The sequence below is a fragment of the Acanthopagrus latus genome, chromosome 20 (assembly GCF_904848185.1).
Source record: "Acanthopagrus latus isolate v.2019 chromosome 20, fAcaLat1.1, whole genome shotgun sequence".
NCBI classification, from domain to species: Eukaryota; Metazoa; Chordata; class Actinopteri; order Spariformes; family Sparidae; genus Acanthopagrus; species Acanthopagrus latus.
Genome location: NC_051058.1, coordinates 4,795,894 through 4,816,498, shown reverse-complemented (window position 1 = coordinate 4,816,498; position 20,605 = coordinate 4,795,894). Strand labels below are relative to the sequence as shown.

The 20,605-nt window shown below is 40.3% G+C and overlaps 1 protein-coding gene and 1 long non-coding RNA gene across 3 annotated transcripts; one reads left to right on the top strand and one right to left on the bottom strand.

Annotated features, from left to right (window-relative positions):
- Positions 1-1,223: 1,223 nt before the first annotated feature.
- Positions 1,224-16,099, bottom strand: LOC119009755 (SAP30 binding protein). Of its 2 annotated transcripts, none has more exons than XM_037081322.1 (10): positions 15,847-16,099; positions 15,125-15,231; positions 14,097-14,141; positions 11,496-11,535; positions 7,493-7,581; positions 4,741-4,832; positions 4,517-4,629; positions 4,380-4,438; positions 3,553-3,643; positions 1,224-2,043 (listed from the first exon to the last, which is right to left on the bottom strand). In XM_037081322.1, the coding sequence occupies exons 1-10, from the start codon at positions 15,938-15,940 to the stop codon at positions 1,865-1,867; spliced, it is 909 nt and encodes a 302-aa protein (XP_036937217.1). In that variant the 5' UTR covers positions 15,941-16,099; the 3' UTR covers positions 1,224-1,864. The 2 variants fall into 2 exon arrangements, with proteins under 2 accessions (XP_036937217.1, XP_036937216.1); XM_037081321.1 differs by having other exon boundaries at positions 1,224-2,046; positions 15,847-16,088.
- Positions 16,100-16,276: 177 nt separating this feature from the next.
- Positions 16,277-17,867, top strand: LOC119009757. Its single transcript, XR_005071816.1, has 2 exons — positions 16,277-17,031; positions 17,444-17,867. It is a non-coding gene; the product is annotated as an uncharacterized LOC119009757 (long non-coding RNA).
- Positions 17,868-20,605: the final 2,738 nt, after the last annotated feature.

The following is a 20,605-nucleotide window of genomic DNA, read 5'->3' as shown; positions in this document are numbered from 1 at the left end:
CACAGCAGCTGTTCTCCAGCGTGTAGAGACGAGGAATGAAAAAAAAAAAATGCTGTCATATTGTCTATGCATTTCAGTTTTCAGAGTATCCTGAACGACGATGCAATAGCCAATATGAGCATCTTCGCATTTACCATAACTACCACATAAAGACTGAGAGAAAAATACATCTGTTTTTATAGGCCAGTTTTTTTTATATGTCAGTGAAACTAACAATGTTTTAAAGGAACCATCTAATGGCTGGCAATAATGTATGGATGCACACTCATTGTTCTGCAATGAGGATGCGTGAAACCAAATGTGAATGCCACCTAAGCACTTTTTTTTAGCAGTCTATTGGAATTCCAGGCTCTGCAGAAACATGTTGAAATACAAGAACATGAACATTTGTTTCGTCTACTGTACATGACTACTGTAACCACTCAGTGGCCAAATGTGTGTATTATTCAACTGAAAGTCATAAATCACCGTGGGTTATGCAATACTCTCTTCTCAATTATTTCACCTTAATCGTCAAAATAGCACTCTTAAAACAATTTCCAATTTACCTAATTTCTAACAAATCTTAGCTTTTTGCTGACCATCATACATCTTTTACAGGAACTTTTATCTCTGGGATTACAGGGTTTCACTTAAATAAATACAATTTGAGTATAAGGAAGAAATATTTTCAGTGCTTGATTAAAATACTGCACCTAAACGTATAATCTTGCAGTGTGAAAGGTTAGATATAAATATTGACAGCCTGTAAAGAAGAGAGAAAATTATACCCCTGCTCACTGGTTTCCCAAGTTCACTTCAGGGACCTTTGGCCTACTCTACACTGACTGGTGCTTCAGAAGTACGCCGAACTCCTGACGCAAACACAAGTCAGATGTCAAGCCTGAGCTGATGAAGAGCATCTGTCAAAACTTCACCTGGATAACACATGTATTCCAGATGCATGTGTTATCCATGGCCTGTGTGTGTATGTGTGTGTGTGAGACCAAGAGAGGGGATTAATCAGTCGATATGAGGGCAATGTCTGCAGTCAGCAGAGCACAGTGTTCAACAGCTGTTCCAATTCAAAGAGGAGCGCCCTTTCATTTCCATAGTAAAAATAAAAAACTGTGAAACAGTGGAAGCTATTTCGTCCTCATCCATGGCAAACATGCACAGAAGAAGCCTTTGCTGTCAATATGTTAGAGATCGCAGTGTGTTGGTTTGTGGAAATGACAACGATGTGAAAAGGCAACATCTGATCCATTTATTCACCTTATCATCAATATATGTACAAGTGTAAAAAATCTTACGATGGAGATGTCAATATGCCAAGGAAGGGGGGGAAAATATGCTAAAAAAACTGATGCACATGTTGAGGTATTACACAACTGTTACAAGCACGGACATACTGACCCGGAACTATGAATAGAAAAATAAACACATTTTCAGATATCTACCTTTTTCTCATTGACATTGCCGTACACTTCATTTCCTCAGCTGTTTTAAACTAATGTTGAGTGACAGACAGGTTTTATCAGCATGAGATCTGCAAGCATCACACATTCAGATTTTCAGAGGACCTATGAGTGTTCTACCAAACCGTCAATTTGGCTTTATGATGCGACAGTGCAGATTCAATCCCGGGGGGGGAAAAAAAGGCAGTAAAGTCTTTGGATCAGTCCATGATCCACGTGCAGCAGAGGACATTTTTAGGTTGGTTCTAGAAAAAAAAAAGTACATCGTGTCCCCAGTAGTTCATTTGTCCTCTATCTGCATCTTTTTACATGTATAATGACAGGACAGCACAAGTCTTCCAGCTTCATGTCTGTCATGTTTCGGTCGCGCTCTCTTACAGACAAACATGATTGTGCCCGCTCTGTATTTACTGCTTTGCTTTCTTAAGGATGGTGCCTACTGCAGAGATGACAGTGGTCTTGGTGCCGCTGGCAGTGGTCGTCACGGAGACGACGGCAGGTAGGGTCGCGGTGGTAGTGATGATGGTGGGCTGGGCCAGGGTCACGGGGATTGCAGAGTCCCACTTGCTTTTCCTCTTCTGGGCCTCTGCTGACGAGAGTGAAAGTATGGGAGGAGTGAGTGATAAGAGGCAGGGGCACTATGCTGGTGGAGTTTTTGTTTTGTTGTAGCTTTGTTTGTATAGTGCACAGACATAATACACACATGAAACAGCTGGAGGCACAAATGCAGCAACACATGAAGCAATGCACCAACAGATGTGAGGACACATTTTCTTAGTGCTCAGACTTCAGACTTCTCTTTGAAACCAGTGGCGTCTCCCCACTGGACATTAGAAAAAATTTATGCAATAAGGCACTTTTTTATGGGCTATAAAATTTAAAAAATACATATTTTTATTTGACTCAACATTTTTGTTAGACATCACTGTAAATACTACATGTTCTGGTCATAAACACTTAATGTAAATTCAACTTTTGCGTGTTTATAAGCTAACACCACAGAGCTAATTTAATAGTTGTCCACTGATGGTTTTTTTTGGCATTCAAACACAGGTCTCTGTCCTATAACATCTCTATAAAGGCTAAATTTGAACTTGACAGGATTATTATGGGTACAACATTTTGAGTCATATGAATAAATAATGTTAACAAATAATGGATTTTTACCGTTGAATGGCTGTTTTTCTCGCTGGCTGAAAGGCCCTGAAGTCCTCTCAATCAACTTTTAATTAGAGGCAGTGGGGGTCCTACATGAATGGGTAATTTTCTGCTTTATAGAGAGGATGATGGCATGCACTTCAATGCACAAATCACAGTTTAACTACAATTAAATTGAAATGTCACGACAGTTGTGAGGATGTTTGCTTGTGCTGCTCAACCACTGTAAACAAATCTGATCAAACCACAACCACACAGACTTGATGGAGCAGAATAAAGAGCAATAAACTCTATTTTAGCGAAAGCTTTTACAGTTATTGTTGTGCTTTTAGACATGCATTTTCATTAGTTTTTTCTATTAATGGCCATGAGCTTATAAGAAAGTTGCCTTTGTCGCTCACTAGTCTAATCCACCTGGTTGAGCCTCCTAACAGCTGTTCTCATCAATGTCACAGTGTATTTTATAAAACCATAGAATTCTGCAGCATATTTCATAACCTGTAATCAAACGGTGCCTGCTGGATATTCATTTTGTGAGCATTTCGAAAACATGAACAAAAATTTTGGAAAACTGTTGGTAACAATTATTCAGAAATGGTGCACCACCAGTGTGAACACTTTTAGCGGCCGATCTGACGGGAGAAGAATCTCTTTCACAACATTATTTTTTATTTTCAGGATAAAGGACAAATTAGTTACAATATTCTGCACGTGTTCACATATGAGGTACCTATACTAGAGTTTTTCCATTTTCTTTGATAACTTAACCTACAAGTGACTTTACCTTATTATTTGTTTAGACTTTTATGGCTTTATTGATAAGACAGCTCAGAGAGTATTCAGACATAAACCAGGCGTGTAAAAGTGACATTAACGCAACGAGGTGCATTTCTGAGAGGAGCTCAAGCTGTAAGCTGTTGCACTGGACGCTGTTTACCTGTGGCTGTGGTGGTGGTGGTGCTGCTGGTGGTGGAGGCAGCTGTGTTTGAGGGGTTGGTGCCCTTCTTAGTCCCCGTGACAAATTCAATCTATGAGACACACAGAATATCAAAGCACTCATTTAATTCCTGGGACGCCTTGATGCGTCAGTGACTGTCAGCAACCACAATCTACAGCTGCAGGTCCCTCCTGGAGCTCTACTGGAGGATCTGGGGCGTCTGGTGCTCAAGGGCACTTCGATATAATTTGTGGAGCGAGGGGAAGAGAGTAACTCATTCCCCTCATCTGGTTTCATTCTGACACCAGAATCTTGCTCCTGTTATATTAACAGCTGTATAGCACAGAATTACATATCGCAGTTGAGAATCATAGAGCAGCTGTAAGGTACATGTTCATTCAAGTCCAGTTTCTACATCTAACTACTGGAATCATGCAGCTGTTGATGACAGCAACGTGCATCACACTGTTTTTCTAACTACATCTGCAGGTTTCTAGGAGACGACTATGATCTTTCAGTCCCCGCACTGACATGCTACTTTCGTCCGAATGATCATTTCAGAGGTAAATACGAAAAGAAAAAATAGCTGGCAAAGAAAGAGAGGAAGGTATTTTTCATGACACAAATGGGCATGGCTGAGCTGTAGGGCTGCACGGGGCTGGGCCTGAGCTGTTACATGAGCTGAACTTGGCCCTGTAGATTTCTGCGTGTCTGATGGAGGACGTGAAGTAGAAATGATCAACAACTGGTGGAGACTTGCCCCTGATGCAGACAGAGAACTGACAGCTGTATAATCCACTTCATTTTTTTTGTTTTGTTGGGCTCACCTTTGTCCGCTCCTTCTTGGCTTTTTCCAGCTTGTCCATCTCTACTTTCTGGGCTTTGGCTGGAAAGACGAGACAGACACATTCATGAGTGCTGGGCTTTACTCAAAGAGCTTTGACGAAGAAGTGAGGTAGCTTACCTAAAGCTTCATAATAAGAGTCCTCTGACCAGCCATGAGGATCAAACATATCTTTTGGGTAGTTAGTTCCCAGTTCATCGATACTGCAGAACTGAATGAGCTTCTCATAAATGCTGAGAGAAGGAAAAACAGAACGATACGAACGTTACACCAAAAGGTATCATGTGTCAAGAACACTACGCATGTGTGTTGGATTGGATGCACTCTTTGGCTGAGCTGCATACCTTGGGTTTCTAAATTCCTTCTTTTTCTGGATGTGGCTGTTTGTGTCAAAATCTCCATGGAGCTTCCTCTCATACAGCTTGTGGATCTTGTCCTGTTACAAAACAAACAAACCAATGGAGGACGGCAGGTCAACGCTCACTGTAAGATGAACACCTCTGCTTTGACTCAGCTTCCTCCACACTCTGTATTTGGCAGGCCACACTAAATAAACAAACACAACCTATACACGATCAGCTCCAGCGAGGGCCAGTGTGAATTGAGCTATTGTATATCAAGACTCTGATACCTTTGGGAAATATGTGACAACCACGTTCGACTGAGCCACAAGGAGCTGGCAGATGTAGCCCAAAGTGCTGAATGAGGGCTAACATGGAACAAGATGGGGGCAGGGGAATGCTGCTAAAAATGATGAGCTATCACTCCTTTGTCCTTCCAAAACCACCCAACACAAGTGTTTTCTGATCAGACACCGCTACTGGCTGGATGTTAATATTCGTCAGCCACTGTAAAACTATTAAAAATGACAGTTAAGAACTGTGGATATGAGTGCTTTTTGTTCAGCCAGAGATTTGGTTCACTTTAGGTGCAAAAGCTACCTGGTTTAACTACTAATGCATTTTGTGCATCCCTGAAGTCTAACAAGCCTGCTATCACAACATAGGCAAATGCAATGTATTTATCATTTCATGTTTTAAAACCTGTATTTTTGACATCTACATTTGGTTGCTAGCAGTCCAGATCAAACAGTTCACTGAGTACATTTAAGGAAAGCAAAACCTTTCTATTACAGATAAACATTATTATAATATCTATATATGATCTATGAATTTAACAATAAGTTGATATTAATAATTTAGACTATAAAATACTAAAATATTTTTCAAACTCTTTAAAATTGCTTGTTTTGACCGATCTTTTACTTACTCTAACTCTACATTAAAGCACCAGTACAAACTAAATTGTACAAAGTAAATCCTCACATTTAATTGGCTGAGGCCTTTGACGGGCATTCCTGTTGATAACTGACCTGCTGATTATCAAAATTGTTGCCAATCAATCGCACATCACATCACATCAAGTTCAATTTAGTTATCAAGGAAAGACTCCCTCTGTTACACAAGGTGTATATTGTGTTTCTGTGGGCCTGAAGCAGCTTAATGAAGTCTGAGAAAATCTGCCTGACACTGTCCTCACTATAACCCTCATCATGATCATGACATCAAGGTCATCTCAACTCGGGCTTGTAGAATATCCATTTATAACAGACAGGCTGTTTTACACATTTGGGCAGATGTAGGTATTTTTCAAGCAGGAAGGGTTTTAAAGATAAAAGTTGCATCGTGGGAAATACAGAAGACTGTGTTATTTAAGCTTGAGCCATAGTAAAGACTGAAAGTCAGGATATCTTGGCCTCTGCTGTTTTAACTGTGACCATTCTTTGTTAAAATCTGTCTCTTATGGGCATGATTAGATAAGCTGATTACAGGTGTTTGTTTCAGCTCTGAAACTAATGAAACAGAGGTCTCCCATGTCCTCTGCTGCCCCAACCACCCAACCTGTACATCCATCCTAGGAGGTCTATGCTGTTATAATGTCAAGTATTTCATCATTTACGTGGACAAGAGTCACACAAAGCAACTTGAGGTCAGGAAAATATAAACATGGGTCATTTTTGAAACAAAACAGCCAGTGCTGCTGTTTGTCTATTGACACATTTGAGACTTGTTTACGGCATGACCTAGAACTCATGTTTGAATCTCAAGAACATGATTGCAAAATGTGCTTTAGAAATTGGCAACATTCCAGGAGACTTGTGAAATGATTTACCTGTACGGAACCTTTTCAAAGCGCATTTTCTAAGACTGAATCTGTTTCTGCTCCTCCATGACCTCAAGGCAGGGATATCTAGTGTGTTCTAGTCAAGGTGAATCATTAGTTGTTCATCTGATAGGTGAGGGAGTGTCAGCCCGGCGGGTATTACTGCTGAGCTGTTCACTTACCAAGTCAGGCCTGTGTCCTGACCTGCCTCAGCTCCTCTGAGAGAAAATCTTATGCAGTTGCATACAGAAAAACTCACAGCAGCAACACAGAAAGAGAGCAGCGCTGGTGATGGTAAATTGATAGAAGATGACACTGTGTGTTGGTTTAATTACAGGGGGAGAATTTATGTCACCACCAGAATTTATTTCTAACCCCAGAGGGAAGGAGGGAAACTTCCAACTGATTCTTTTGGCATTGAAAACAGGTTATTTTGAATGCATCCAGATGAATACTCTCTGGATGAGAGACATTTGAGTTGTCCAAACTTTAACTCCTCTTCTCGAACTCTAGACTCTTACCCTTGTAAACATCAAGAGAGGGGTGTGTGTGCGTCTCTGTGTCTGCTTATAAAACCAGCATTTTCCTCTACAAGCCAATGACAAGTCTTCATCTCTTAGCAGGATGACCTACTACCTGGAAAACGTTTATCCGGCAAATAAAACAAGCCTAAGGACATGCTGCAACACACAACCCAAGACACCAGGACTTTCTGTTAAGCTCACAGAAAACCCACAACTCCAGTTAAACCCATACACTCCTCTTCTCTGGTCTGATTAGCAGACATGACTGTGGCTTCAGCGGTGAAATACTGCCCTGCACGAGTCAACAGCAGCATACATTGTTTTGATATAAGTAGTGTGCAACAAGGAAAGCTTTGCAATGAAAGTGTGGTTTCTTGATCATACAGTACATCACTGGAGGTGTGCCTACCTGTAGTTGGCTCGAGCAGCGTCCAGGGGGCTCAGGGGGGATCCTTATCTCATCAGGTGACATGTTCCTCACTTTCTCTGAGAACAGAGCTGGCAAGCAGACAGAAATGTAAATATGAGCCCTTGTATGTTTGCCCTCCGCGCTGTCTTGCAGGTCTTCACATGCCAAGTAAGGATCAACGAAGAAACATTTGTTAGACAAACAAAGTCAAGCTAGAGAGCTAGCTAGAGTTCATTTGAGAGAAACCAAGTTAATTGCTATCTGTTTTGATAACTGATTATTTGTCATTTTTCAAGCTAAAATGTCAAACATTTGCTGGTTCCAGCATTGTAAATGTAAGTAAGTATTTGATGTTTTTCTTTTTTTTTTATTCACAATAGCAACTGAGGACTGTTTGGGTTTTTCCACTGCTGGTTGCACACAAAAATCAGCATGAGGACCAGGAAATTGGGCTCTAGGAAATTGTGATCAGCATTTTTCACTTTTTAAAAAAACCTTACGTGACTTTATTTATACCTTTTATAGACTCCACAGTGATACATTTGTCATAAATAATTAGAAGACAATTCGTCAATAATTGTCAGTTGCAGCCCTTATGAACAGAGGATAAGTTATAAGGACAATGGGATGTGGATATGCACTGGAGAACGACCTCCTTTAATGAAACAAAGGCTTGCTGTGTGATAAGAAAACACTGCTGTTGAATTCCTGAGCATCCTGTTGTTCATCACAGTCCTACGCATGTGCCAGTGCTTTTACAGGGCAGTGTGGTATGAGGAGTGCACATCCCGGGCAGGGAGTGGCTGTTGTTGGGGCTTGTAAGGAGAAGGGAGGCTCCTCTCCCCTCCCTGCTGGACCCGTCCCTTGTTTTGCTCTCCATGCTCGACTTGTCTCCCTCTGCCTTCTCTGACTGCAGGCCAGGCATTCCTTCACTCTTATCCCAGTCAGACATGCAGTCTTTACAGCTCAGAGCTATCAATCACGCTCTGAATGAGCGCTGCATGCTGTGTGCGTGTGTAAATGCAGGAGCTTGTCCGCAGCATGTCAACAAGTAGAAACTTGACTGGACAGGAAAGGATCATTTTCTGTCTTTTAGCTGAGCTTTGCTGAACACTTCATCTTTAAAAACATAAGGGGGAAATTCCATCGTCACGTAACTCACTGTTGAGTATCAGCAATTAGAATTTTGTTTTGTTTTGGCGTTTAACTACATTATCCACTTTCACTTGAGTTTACAATTTCCAACATTTCACAGAATCTTTTTTTTTAAAATAAACTCCAACTTGACACTGACATCAAGAATTGAGAACTTTATCAAATTAGTGTATTTTTTAAATTTCACATAAACAAATTCTGCTTAATACTGTTTTTGTTATTGACTGAAAAGTGTTTTTCATGTTTTATAGACTAAAGAATTATTCATGAAATGATCAGCAGATTCATGAAAATGATAATAATCATTAGATACAGCTTAAACTGATACATATGTATCTTTCCCCCCATCCTTTTAATTCTGAAAATGTTGACTGTTGGAAATGTTGTCGTACACTGACTCTTTCCAGAAGTCCCTCCCCTCATCATCTTTGCTGTTTACCTTGGTCTGCCGATCATGTGGGACAACAGATCCACACGTGTGGACACCAACCTGCCACTTTCTCTGTTGAGTTCAAAGCAGCAGCAGCACCTCCCCCTCTATCGCTGATATAACTCTGGTTTACCTCCCCCACCACGTGAAGGGATGAGCAGGGCGTTGCCTTTGTTGGCTAGACCATAAATTACCATGCATGTATGCAGGCTCACACACACTTTTTGTAAGCATGTAGTTTGCACACTGCCTATTTCAAAATACTGTAGCCTCTGACAATAAAAAAAACCTGACAAGGCAAGTCAGATGAGTCACAGGAACTTAGTAACTCTCACAGACACACACACACTAACACGAAAGTCACAGGCAATTACAGATTGCAACAACTAGTTAGTATTGTGGAACCCTGCAAATCATCTTTAGACAACAGGAGATTCAGTTGATAATTTTTTAGCCATGTTGGACAAACTCTGGAAGTGTGTATAAATGAAAGCCTGTGTAATAAATATCCCTGTTTATAATTCATTAAAGTGTGAAGAGTGAGAGAATATTCTCATATAACAGGAGCACTGTCACAAAGGAAATGGAGACAGTGATGAACAGACAGAGACAAGATTATATTCTGCATCAGAATTAGCATCTGTTCTCCCGAAAAACAGACAGAAAGTCACAATCTGTGCCCTGAGGGTCTTTTTTGGACTGACAGACAATGTGTGTCCCTTCTGTGAACAGACAAAGAGCCGTCTTCAGCCTGCTGACGGCGGCCTTCTGCCAGACGCACTGTGACATTTACTGACAGACAAGACAGAGAAGCCGAGCTCCACGGCAGTAATGTCAAATGTCCAGGCCCGAGCTATGACTCACTCTGCCACTACAACACACTGATGGTGATGGCGGCTGTTCTGAAAAATCGGAAAATGCTCTAGTGCTTTTCTAGCTTTTCCTTTTCTGACTTATTTATCAGAAGCCACCAAGTTTATTCTGCTGTCCCTTCCATGGAGCATGTCAGAGGAAGTCCAAAGACAGGCTTCTTACTTTAGTTCACTTTCTGATTATGTTTTCATTCAGCTTATGAAGTAAGATTTAAAATCTCCCACTTGGATAAATTCAGACATTCCTACCAAAATAAAATAATGTATCAAATCATCCCATTATTTTAATCATAATTAGTTTTACAGCCCCATTGCAACATGTCAGTTGCAGGTGTTCTTGTGCATACAGATGATTATGGAGTGATGCGCTGCATAAGCTGAGCCATCATCTGCACCCACCTGTATCACTCACATCCTGTATGATGCACACTCACACACCTGTACTGGTCAGTCATCACTCACTCCCAGCTCCCTGAGATAAACCCTCATAACCCATCAGTCACTCTGTGGATAAAGAGGCCTTTATAACTCACTTAAGTCTAGTCAGTGAGTCATACATTTACTGCACCAACACCCAAGAAGCACAATAACAAGTAAAAGTAATTTAGACAAACTCTCTGCCTTCACTACATTGTAGTACTTTGCCCCAAGCATGTAGGTTGCTTAGCTTCTAAAGTTGGGACAAAAATACATGGTTTAATTTTTTAAGGCCCGTCAGCCTGTCTTTCTTGATTAAGCAGGTATTAATTCTTTTAAATGTTTTCTACAATAGAAACATGTTTTATTGTATTTATAGAACATCTCTTAACATCCAGACAGCAATCATTAAAGTGACTGCTCTGATTAATAGATAAATACATAAATAAATAATAATAATAATAATAATAATAATAATAATAATAATAATAATAATAACAAAATCTAGGATCTGCAGCTGTCACAGTCCTTTATTAAGTCCATTCAAGCCTTCAAATTAACCTGCAAATCCCCCCTGCCCATGCACTATGACTGGAATCTTCCAAAAGACTAAGCAGATGTATTGATAAAGCCATTACTCAGTTAGCGGCACAACAATGGCAGAGAAAGTGAAACTTTCCCAATACTAACATACTATGTTACTCGCTCCAGTTTTAAATGTATTCATGTTCTCGCCAAAACTGATACTTCCCAGCTTTGTAGCGAGCAAAAGTGTTTTCTACTCATCTGAAGGCACTGACTGAAGGACTGAAGGTCAGTACCTTCAGGCCTCCTGCAGGAGAGTCCATTGTTGCATGAATACAGTACCTTGGCACTTAATTGTTCTGTAATGCTACAAATGCTATAAAAACTGCAGATACCCTGCATCTGCTGTACCTGGGATTAATTCAAAGTAAACTACAATGCCCTTGTTCGTATTAATTAAGGAACATCTTACCCGGTGGGAGTTTTTGGACAACAGTCGGGTTCAAGCTTATCAGGAGCATAAATTAATTCTTGGTTTGACAAGTGCCAGGCTTTTTCCTTTTTGATCAAACACATGTGTGAACATAAAAGTATGTGAACTCACCAACTAGCTCATTGGGGTCCTTCTTTTCAGCTTCTGAGATCTGCAAAAACAAGAGGAAAAGGGAAGAGAGGGGGAGGAGAAAGAGAGAGAGTGACACATGAGATATTTAGGTCTCCTTTGAAGATGAGAATCTAATCATCAACCCCCGATGTAGGGAATTTCTTACAGCACCAGCTTGGATGGAGTTAAATGCAGTGTATTGCATGTGGGCTGGTGAGGTTAACTGGCAGTGCTGATGTGTAGATGGTAAAATACATTTCATTCCATTGGTCCCCTAACCCTACAAATCAAACAGGTGCTGATGCTACAGTCTGCATAGAAAAGAAGCTGACCAGTTTCTAAGAAGTAATAGTAACCACAATAGTAAATCTTGGCAGTTTCCAGTGAATGCTGGAGCTCAGCAAGAGGAGGAGTCTTGTACAGCTTCTCAAATATGCCGCCTGTTGTGCCAGGACTGTGGGCATTACACAGGTTCAGTACAAAGGAACAGTGCTGTTATTCACATGAATCATGCTGTCACCTAGCAACTGCACAGGCACATCAAAGAATTGTCCTCAAGTTGGCCAAATCACAAGGCGGAGGAGGAGGAGGGGGTGGACTGAAAGGCATGGAAGCACAGCAGAGCCCCCTGGCACCTGCTGTTTGAGACAGAACCAATAACATGCTCTTCATTTCACTGATCCACATCTGAAGTTTCTTTCTCATCTGGCCACACTTCACAGGAAGCTTGTACTCCTGAGCCTTGATGATAAGATTTTCTATGAAAAAAATCTTTTCATTTAGGTCTAGTTCAAGTTAGCTTCAAATCCAAATCTGTCCTGAATAATTAAACCAAAAACATGGTTTAATGGGTTGATCACATAAACGACACAGGTGTTAAGAGGAGCAGCTAGCTTCCCTGCAAACTGCTGATGGTCATCTGAATGTGCTTGTGGCTGACAGCAGCGACAACACATTTGTAGAACCAAAAGCTAACATTTAGCCATTACTAAAAAATGCCCAAATGTCATCAAATTGTTGACTCAAGAGAACCATTTCAAAGCTTTCGCTCACATTTTGACTATGACAAAACAACTGTTTACTGGATTTGAGACCATCCTATAAAAATAACTAAGACTTTAAAACCAAGGTAATATACACATCATCTAACCATCTTCTGTCTTTCATAAACACCAGAGCCACAGCGACTTGTAACCACTCTAAGCACAGGTCATCTTCTTAGCATTATCTGTCTACTTTGACATTAAACAACTGTTATTATGAATAAAAACAAAATGTAATTCAATCTAATCTAACAGCACAACAAACTATAGTCACCATAAAGTGGAATACAGCCCTCTAACACACATTTAATTGCACTGCTGCTGTAATAGATTGCATCAGATTGCACACTTGTTCAAATCTTCCCATTGCTATTTCATGCACATTTTCAGCACTGCACTGTAAAAACCACAAAATCTGCCTGGGATGGATGAGATTTCTAGGTCTTCTTCACAAACTGACGGTGTGGGGACTAAAAGGTATGCATTAAGTATGCAGTGAGGATTTAATGAAAAAATGCTTTCCAATTACGTTATGGGCAATATAGGATCTGGAATCTTTAGAGCTTGACTTACAGTAAGAACAGTCAGGATATCTAAGCCAATCACAATTAAAATCTTTGCAAATGTAAGGATTTGCCACTTTTGTCATGTATGTCAGTAAATGTATCTGGCACTCTAGAAAATGTGTGACAGGTAAAGATGTTTATAGAAGGACAAGCTAATATTATCTATATTATATTGGGAAAAGGAATTGAGTTGGGTGGTGTTGGGTGGCTATTGGTTTGACAGCACAGCAGATGACAATTAACTGTAGTCTTTGTTGTGATTTGACCACTAATAAATAAAACACCTTGTAGAGGAGTCAGTGAAAAAAATAAAATACGGTAAAATAGGCCCCAACTATCGTGTGGTAACCTTATCTCCAGTTAGCCTTAACTCTATCAGAATACCAAGGAGCAGCTGCTTCAAAGCCAATAGATAAGATAACAGAGGAACAATAATGAAGTAGGAGGAAGAAGTGAGATCCAATATAAACATTCTTTCACAGTCTTGTTAACTAATACATCTGAAACTGATCCAGAACACTTACCATTAAGATTAAAATGGTACATGGACTTGTATTTCTATATGGCTTTCAGATTAGATTAAACATATGACTTCTGCTTCTCCAGGCTACAGTACATATGACACATGTCAGTCAATCCCTGAGGGTAACTTAGTCAATGATTACTGAATATCATCTTATAAACAGCAGCATTTTGATGACTTCCCTGGAAATGTTGTCGCTTCATGGGAAGAATGCTCCACATGTGCATTAGTGGGAATTCACATCATGACGCACAGTGTTACAGTCATCATATAATTAAATCTTTGCAGTACAAGTACAAGCCACTGGCCTGATCTCACCTACATCAAGTGATTTGTTTCTTATTTGAGCAATCCTCTGAAAAACATGAACCCACAGCACCATCTAGTGAACATGCTCCTTCATAGCATTTGGTAGCAGCTTTAAAAGTCCAAATCCAATCCATCCCACACCAGGTGGGTGTTGAAATACCTCAACATCATCTGCGTCCCTCTCCTCGTCAGATTCTTCCATTTCCTATAAAAGAAAAAATGCAGAAGGTTAACACTGTAGGATCAGAAAGAGGTTAGACCAGGAAGGGGGACCAAGCAGTAATACAGACCCAGCGAAGGACTGCAAAACTCTTTAGATGGTTTACACTAGTCCTAGTACCAAGTCTTTATTTAAGGAACATTCCAAAGTGTTTGAGAAACAAGTTTCAACTACTTGTTCAAAAGGAACTTAAAAGGAGCAATCCATCAATCTAACAGGTGAAGGTCATTTTATTCATCATGAGCATTTAAAGTAAGTCTGTAAAATTTCTTCTCAAGAGTTGTATTGTACTGTGCCAGCATTACGAAAGGCTTCATTATATATGCTGTGTTAGAAGTTTCGGTAGTTGGGCAAAAATATGCAGCCTACCATTTTTTAAATTATCTATTACTCAGCAATTATCTGTTGGTTCTATGAGCATTAGTAAATGAACACATCAATGTTGAACCAAAAGTAAAGCCATTTTATATAATGTAGTACCCCTGGTTACATGTAATAGCAGGGGATTACTATTAGGGGTTGACCAATGTTTTTCAGAACTGAAAATGACACCGATAACAATTTATTGGAACTGATAAACATTTGAAATTATACCGTGGAATGTAACTAAGACCAATTTGGTGTCCTTAAGTACATTTTTGGGGTACTTTAGTCTAGTATTACCATTTTCACGTCCACTGTACTTTATTTATTTGATAACTTAATTTACAAATTATTTGCATATGCAGATGTTGATACTGCCAGGCCAAAAATCTGTAAACCCCCAATTAGTATTAAGACTATGTTGAGCAAGAAAATACTTAGTTTACTTTCAAACGACTTTGCAGTACTAGCACTAAACCTGGTCATCCTACATCAGAACAACCACGTACTGATGCTGTTGTCGCAAATAAGATGCGGCTGCTGTTGCGATCACAAAAGCACTGGTGAGAAACACATTTACAAAACTTCACAGCTCAAATACTGACCGAGATGCTTTCCCCGCTCTCTTCATCTCCAGACACTTTGTCATCTGGGTCCTCGATGCGGGTCAAGTCATCATCACCATAGCCATAGACCAGACCTCCTCCACGCCCTAATGACAGACAAGAACAGATAGATGACCATAGGCACACCACACATATGTCAGATAACCAGAAGAGGCAAAGGGGGGTCACTAGCAAGCGGCACACAGCAAGGTGAGGGACTCAAAGTCCCTGTTTATGATCAGATTGAATGCATGTCAGTCCCACTGACAGTGAAACACAGATACAGGAAGAAACCACAGAGACACAAACACATAGAGGAATATAGTTTATCAGTGCATACAGACACACTGCTCAACAACTCCTGTTTTGTAATAAAAGACCAAATTTTATCGTTACATTGACGTATTGGCGGAAGTGAAACGACACATTTTACAGCAAAACAAAAAGACCTCTTTTATTGAGGCTTTTAACGTTTCTATAGCTAATATTACCAAAAAGGCCAAAACGCAACCCAGAAGATATTGCTGAAATCATTTTTATACACTTGCACTTTGTATGTTTGCGGTTTTCTTGAGTATCTTGGACATTTTCTGTAAACTTAACGTTAGCTTAGTTAGCTACAAGCTAGCGTTACACATGGAAATAACGGTGAAGACTCGCAGAGCAGCGGTCAGCGTTTTTAGCCTCTAAGAACCAAAAACTTGATCATTTTCATCACATACCTGCCTCCTCCTGCTCGGGCTCAGAGTCGGGCTCTGAATCGTCTCCATAGTCTGCCAAAGAGGAGAGCAGAGCACTCTTTTTACCGCTCGCCATTGCTGTGTACGTCGCGTAAACGACTGGTCGCAGAGTGATAACGTCAGGAGAATTGTAGGCGCCCGTGTACCAGTGTAGCACCGGGCAATGTAGTCCTTATGCTAATTTGCTTTATGCCTACAGTCTGAGGTTTAAGTACTCATGTTTTCCATTTTAGACGTCTTTAGACACCCACGACACCACAATTGTGCAAATAAAAAGATAATACAGTGTCCCCCACTAAGAGAAAGAGTAAAGAGAAGAGCAAATTCAAATTAAACAGCTTTCATAACTTTGAAAACATATTTTTAAAAATTCTGTGAAAATGTATTGTCTAACTGCTGTTGTGTCTTCAGAAATAAACATTCATAAGTTGGTAATATTAGTAAACTTTGTTTCAACAGCAATTAAATGTGCAGCAGGCAATATCTGCACATTAAAACACATTATACATGCACTTGGACTTACTGCAACACCAGTGATTTGTATGTTTTTCCATTAAGTGCCTTTATTGTGTTTACGATTTAAAAAACATATCTAAGATAATCACAGAGGGGCTGAACATTTAAAAATCATATCAGGCACTACAAGTCAATGATTGAATCACATTTGAAAACAAAATGTAATAAAGGTTTGTAGTGGTGTCACACAATACAAATACAGAAAGGGAAAACAGCCCCCCCCCAAAAAAATAGTCTAACATTACAAAAGTTTTGATATATAGCAGTGATCCATTACATCAGAAAAATGACCCTAAGATGGGCAGCTTAATGTACACAAATTCTCCATCATGTCAACATTCCTTTTACAGTGTAAGTAGGAGTCAGTCCCCTTTATACATGGTTAGATCACCCCAGTCTTCTTTGTCTTCTGTTCTTTTGGGCTGCAGCAGCATCCATACAACAGAGCGAAGACGATCAGAGACATAATCAGCAGCATGAACAGTCCTATGACCACAATACCACCAAGTGTCCATGGACCCTGATGCACCCGATACAGGAACCATTCCACCCAGGCCTCCGGTGACCCTGTTGGTTTTTGCAGTTCTGGTACACTGCACATGGAGAGATGAACCAGATGAAAGCTCAGATGGCGGAATATTAGTTAAAGCGGTGAGATCATGTTAGTGGACGCCTTCAGTCAACACAAACAAAGCTTTAGGAAGCCATGGAGCCACCTTATCTTCTGATGAAAGAGTTCTAAAACATTTTTGAAAAGCTAACATGTTTAATCAGTACACAGCATATGAATCTGCTGATGTAAAAATCCATTATCACGCAACACATTCCTCTTCAGGAACTCACCTGACAACGGCCATGTCCGAATTATCCTCTCACAGCTCAGTGACTCCCAACAGTGTGTGGTTATGTTGGAGTGTATGAGAACGAACGTTTTCAGCTCCTGTTCTGATCCACTTGCAACCCTAGAGCTATTTGAGCTACAGCCCAAACCTTTCAGTTTACTCTCAGTATGTCCACAGAAGAGGCTTCCTGTAACTCCAGTGACTCCTATTTTGCATTTCAGGTGATACCTCAGTTACTCTGTGTGGGCAGGAGCAACAGAAAGGCAACAGCTCCTGGTTAATGTTTACTCAAAATATTGACTGCTGGAGGCAAAGGAGAGATCTGGTGATAAGGTGTGCAAACATTAGGGCGGTGTTTTACTGATGCAAATAGAATCCCACTTTATCAAAATTGTTTTTTAAACTTGAACATCTAAATATAATCGGGAAAAAAAGCATTTTAAGAAGAAACTAAAAGTTGTAATTTTTTAGAAGATGCGATTTACATTTGAGCAAATAAAGATAATATGTCAATGCTGTATATTTTTTTATTTTATATATTGAACATTTATTACATTTCAGGAACATCCACAAAGGAAATATGGCACTGCCTCTGTAAAAAGACAAAAAAAAACCTTACATACAAAGAGAATAGCACAATTTGCACAAAAAAAGAAAAGAAAAGAAAATGTCTATACTGAGCCAGCAGAGGGCACTCTGTCTTTTTACACCAGCAAGTCTGCTGAAAACATGGACCTATATGAGTCCACTGCACACAAGTTGGAATGTTTGCACATTTTCCATGTTGTTTTTCACATTCCTGAAGAATCTCAACAGGATAACAAACCAATCATTGATAATAACGGAGTCACTGTGGCACTCAAACACAAAATCAGCTTTCTAACTGTATCTTTAATTATATTCCTCCACAGTGAGTTTTTTGTAGATGGAAAAGGCTGCCACACAGTGATTCATTGTCATGGCGTGTAATGAATCTTGATAATGCGTGCCACTCTGCTGATTTATATCAATTCCACTGGCATGACAGTCTGGATGTGGATCCAGTCTTTATCTCATTACTGGAAATATCAAGGAAACATGTTGCCATCCTCTCCTTGACGATTCCCCTTTTATTATTCCCTCCAAGATTCTTCAGACCCTGAAAAAGAAAATACACGTTTAACTGTAAATAAAGACCATGTGTTTTGAATTGAGGTCATCACATGAAGACAAAGGATGGATGTTGATTTACTGGTGGAGTCTGTTTTCTGTCTAAGCCTTCAGACAGGTTGTAGAGGCTGCACTCTGGAGACCTGGTATTTTGGCTTTCCGCAGCAGCAGCAGTGGATGCAGGACAGCATGATCATGAAGAGAAACGTGGCTGAAAGGAGACACAGGAGGAGCAGACACATCATATATTTCATCCATCCATCCACCCATCCATCATCTGTACACATTATATGTACGCCGCTTAATCCTCTGCAGGGTCGCGGGGGGGCTGGAGCCTATCCCAGCTGACTTAGGGCGAAGGCAGGGGACACCCTGGACAGGTCGCCAGTCTATCGCAGGGCTACACATAGAGATGAACAACCACACTCTCATTCACACCTACGGACAATTTAGAATGATCAATTAACCTCAGTATGTTTTTGGACTGTGGGAGGAAGCCGGAGTACCCGGTGAAAACTCATATATTTCATATCATATCTAAAGCTGCATTTAGCTTTACTTCTATCTGAACAGTGGTTCAACTAACTGACTAGTGAAGCGATCTGACACCTGATCCCTCTTTCAGCTCTTTCTTTTGGTTTTATAGCCCACAACTTGACTTTTTTAGTTCACTTTCATCATCCAGCTACAGCAGGTAGTTGGTTTCAGCCACAAAGCTCTGATAAGCTGACTATATTCTGTTTTCCCCATTTCAATGACAGGCAACTAGCTGGTGAACATTGTGTGAGGCAGTGATCTGGGAACTCTTCTGACTGATTCCCACATTACCCGCAATGCAACTTAAGGGCCGAATGCACTGAAAGCACCAGATTAGGTACTGATTGTTTTAAATGACTCAAAAGCATTTTTAAGGCATGTTTCAATTTTGAAGCATCAAATGAGGACCCGGTAACCACAGCTGCTTTTCTGCGGCCGCAGCTAAAAGGAAGCAAAAACGTAAGATGAGAGGTAGAGAGAGCTATCACAGCTGATGTGCTGCAGACTGCTGCAGCCTTTGAGGACACACTGCTGCACAATCTCTTATCAGTAATAGCCAAATTCAGCTATTGTGAAAACCTATCCTAGTTCCATAATACTTAGTGTATTGGCAACTTTGGTCTAAACTTTCTTGCCATATCTTGCACAATGCTAAGGGCTCTGACTCATCTAGTCTACCGTGTCCACATCCCTTCAGCCCTTCTAGTGGCCGGCAACTTTGCTTGGTTGACTATCCAGTGCTGAGGCACTGAGTGAATAAAAGACTTAACATTTATTACTCGACATGACAAAAAACAAAATTTATACAAAAAAGGTGTCCATATGATGACTTTTCTCAACTAACACAATATAGAATTCTACTACTAGTGTTTACGGTCAGAAAAATTGTTGTTGCACATCATGCCCTGTTGAAGCTCAGTTTTCACACAAAACTAAGACACTAGAGGAGAGCACAGTGCATCATCAATTAAAGGCACTCTCCAATAAAACAAGTGCAAAATCACAACTGTTAATTTCACGTGTCTCTCACACTGAAGACAATTGTTATAATTTTCTGTTTCAAGTGGAAGGAGGCAGGAGGGGGTTAGAATATCAGCAATGTAAAGTGGCAGAGTTTTCTTTTTGGGTTTGATATGCTGCATCATTTCATGCATGTGCTCAGTCGTGGACATGTTGGGGGATTGTTACGTGTACTATATATACATACCAAGTTTCCCCTGAAATCAAATCTGATGCCTGCAGTGTGCCACAGGTGCAATACTTAACATGCTTCACTTGAAAGTTATTGTTTTCAGTGCACGTGGGCCTTTAGCTGCTGAGTGACATCACTGGAGGGAATTCATCAGATGACATGCTATGCTGCTTCCTCTTGAGCCACAAAAGGATTTTTGCTACGAGTACTACCAGTACTCCCTGAGACCTGTAAACACACTTCAATGGGTAAAATTGGTGTGGCTACCCTTTAATGACAGCAGGCCACATCAAAGTGTTCTCTTTGTTGCATTTTGCAAATCGCTGCATGTTGGGCAACATACTGATTGAACTGTGATAGGCCAATTTTGGCCAATAATATCAGCCAACTTATATATCAGTTGGGCTCTAGTTTTATGTTGTTTGAACATCACTGAATGTGTCTGTGTCCCACCCTATCACCAACAGATACTTACCAACAAACAGCACAAGCACAGAAAAGGCTC

Excerpts from the sequence above, each read along its gene's own strand:
- LOC119009755 (XM_037081321.1), bottom strand. The coding sequence starts at position 15,940 with ATGGCGAGCGGTAAAAAGAGTGCTCTGCTCTCCTCTTTGGCAGACTAT. Across the intron at positions 11,536-14,096 it reads GGGACGCAGATGATGTTGAG|ATCTCAGAAGCTGAAAAGAA; the intron begins GTATTTCAACAC and ends TTGTTTTTGCAG. Across the intron at positions 4,833-7,492 it reads GCTGCTCGAGCCAACTACAG|GACAAGATCCACAAGCTGTA; the intron begins GTAGGCACACCT and ends GTTTTGTAACAG.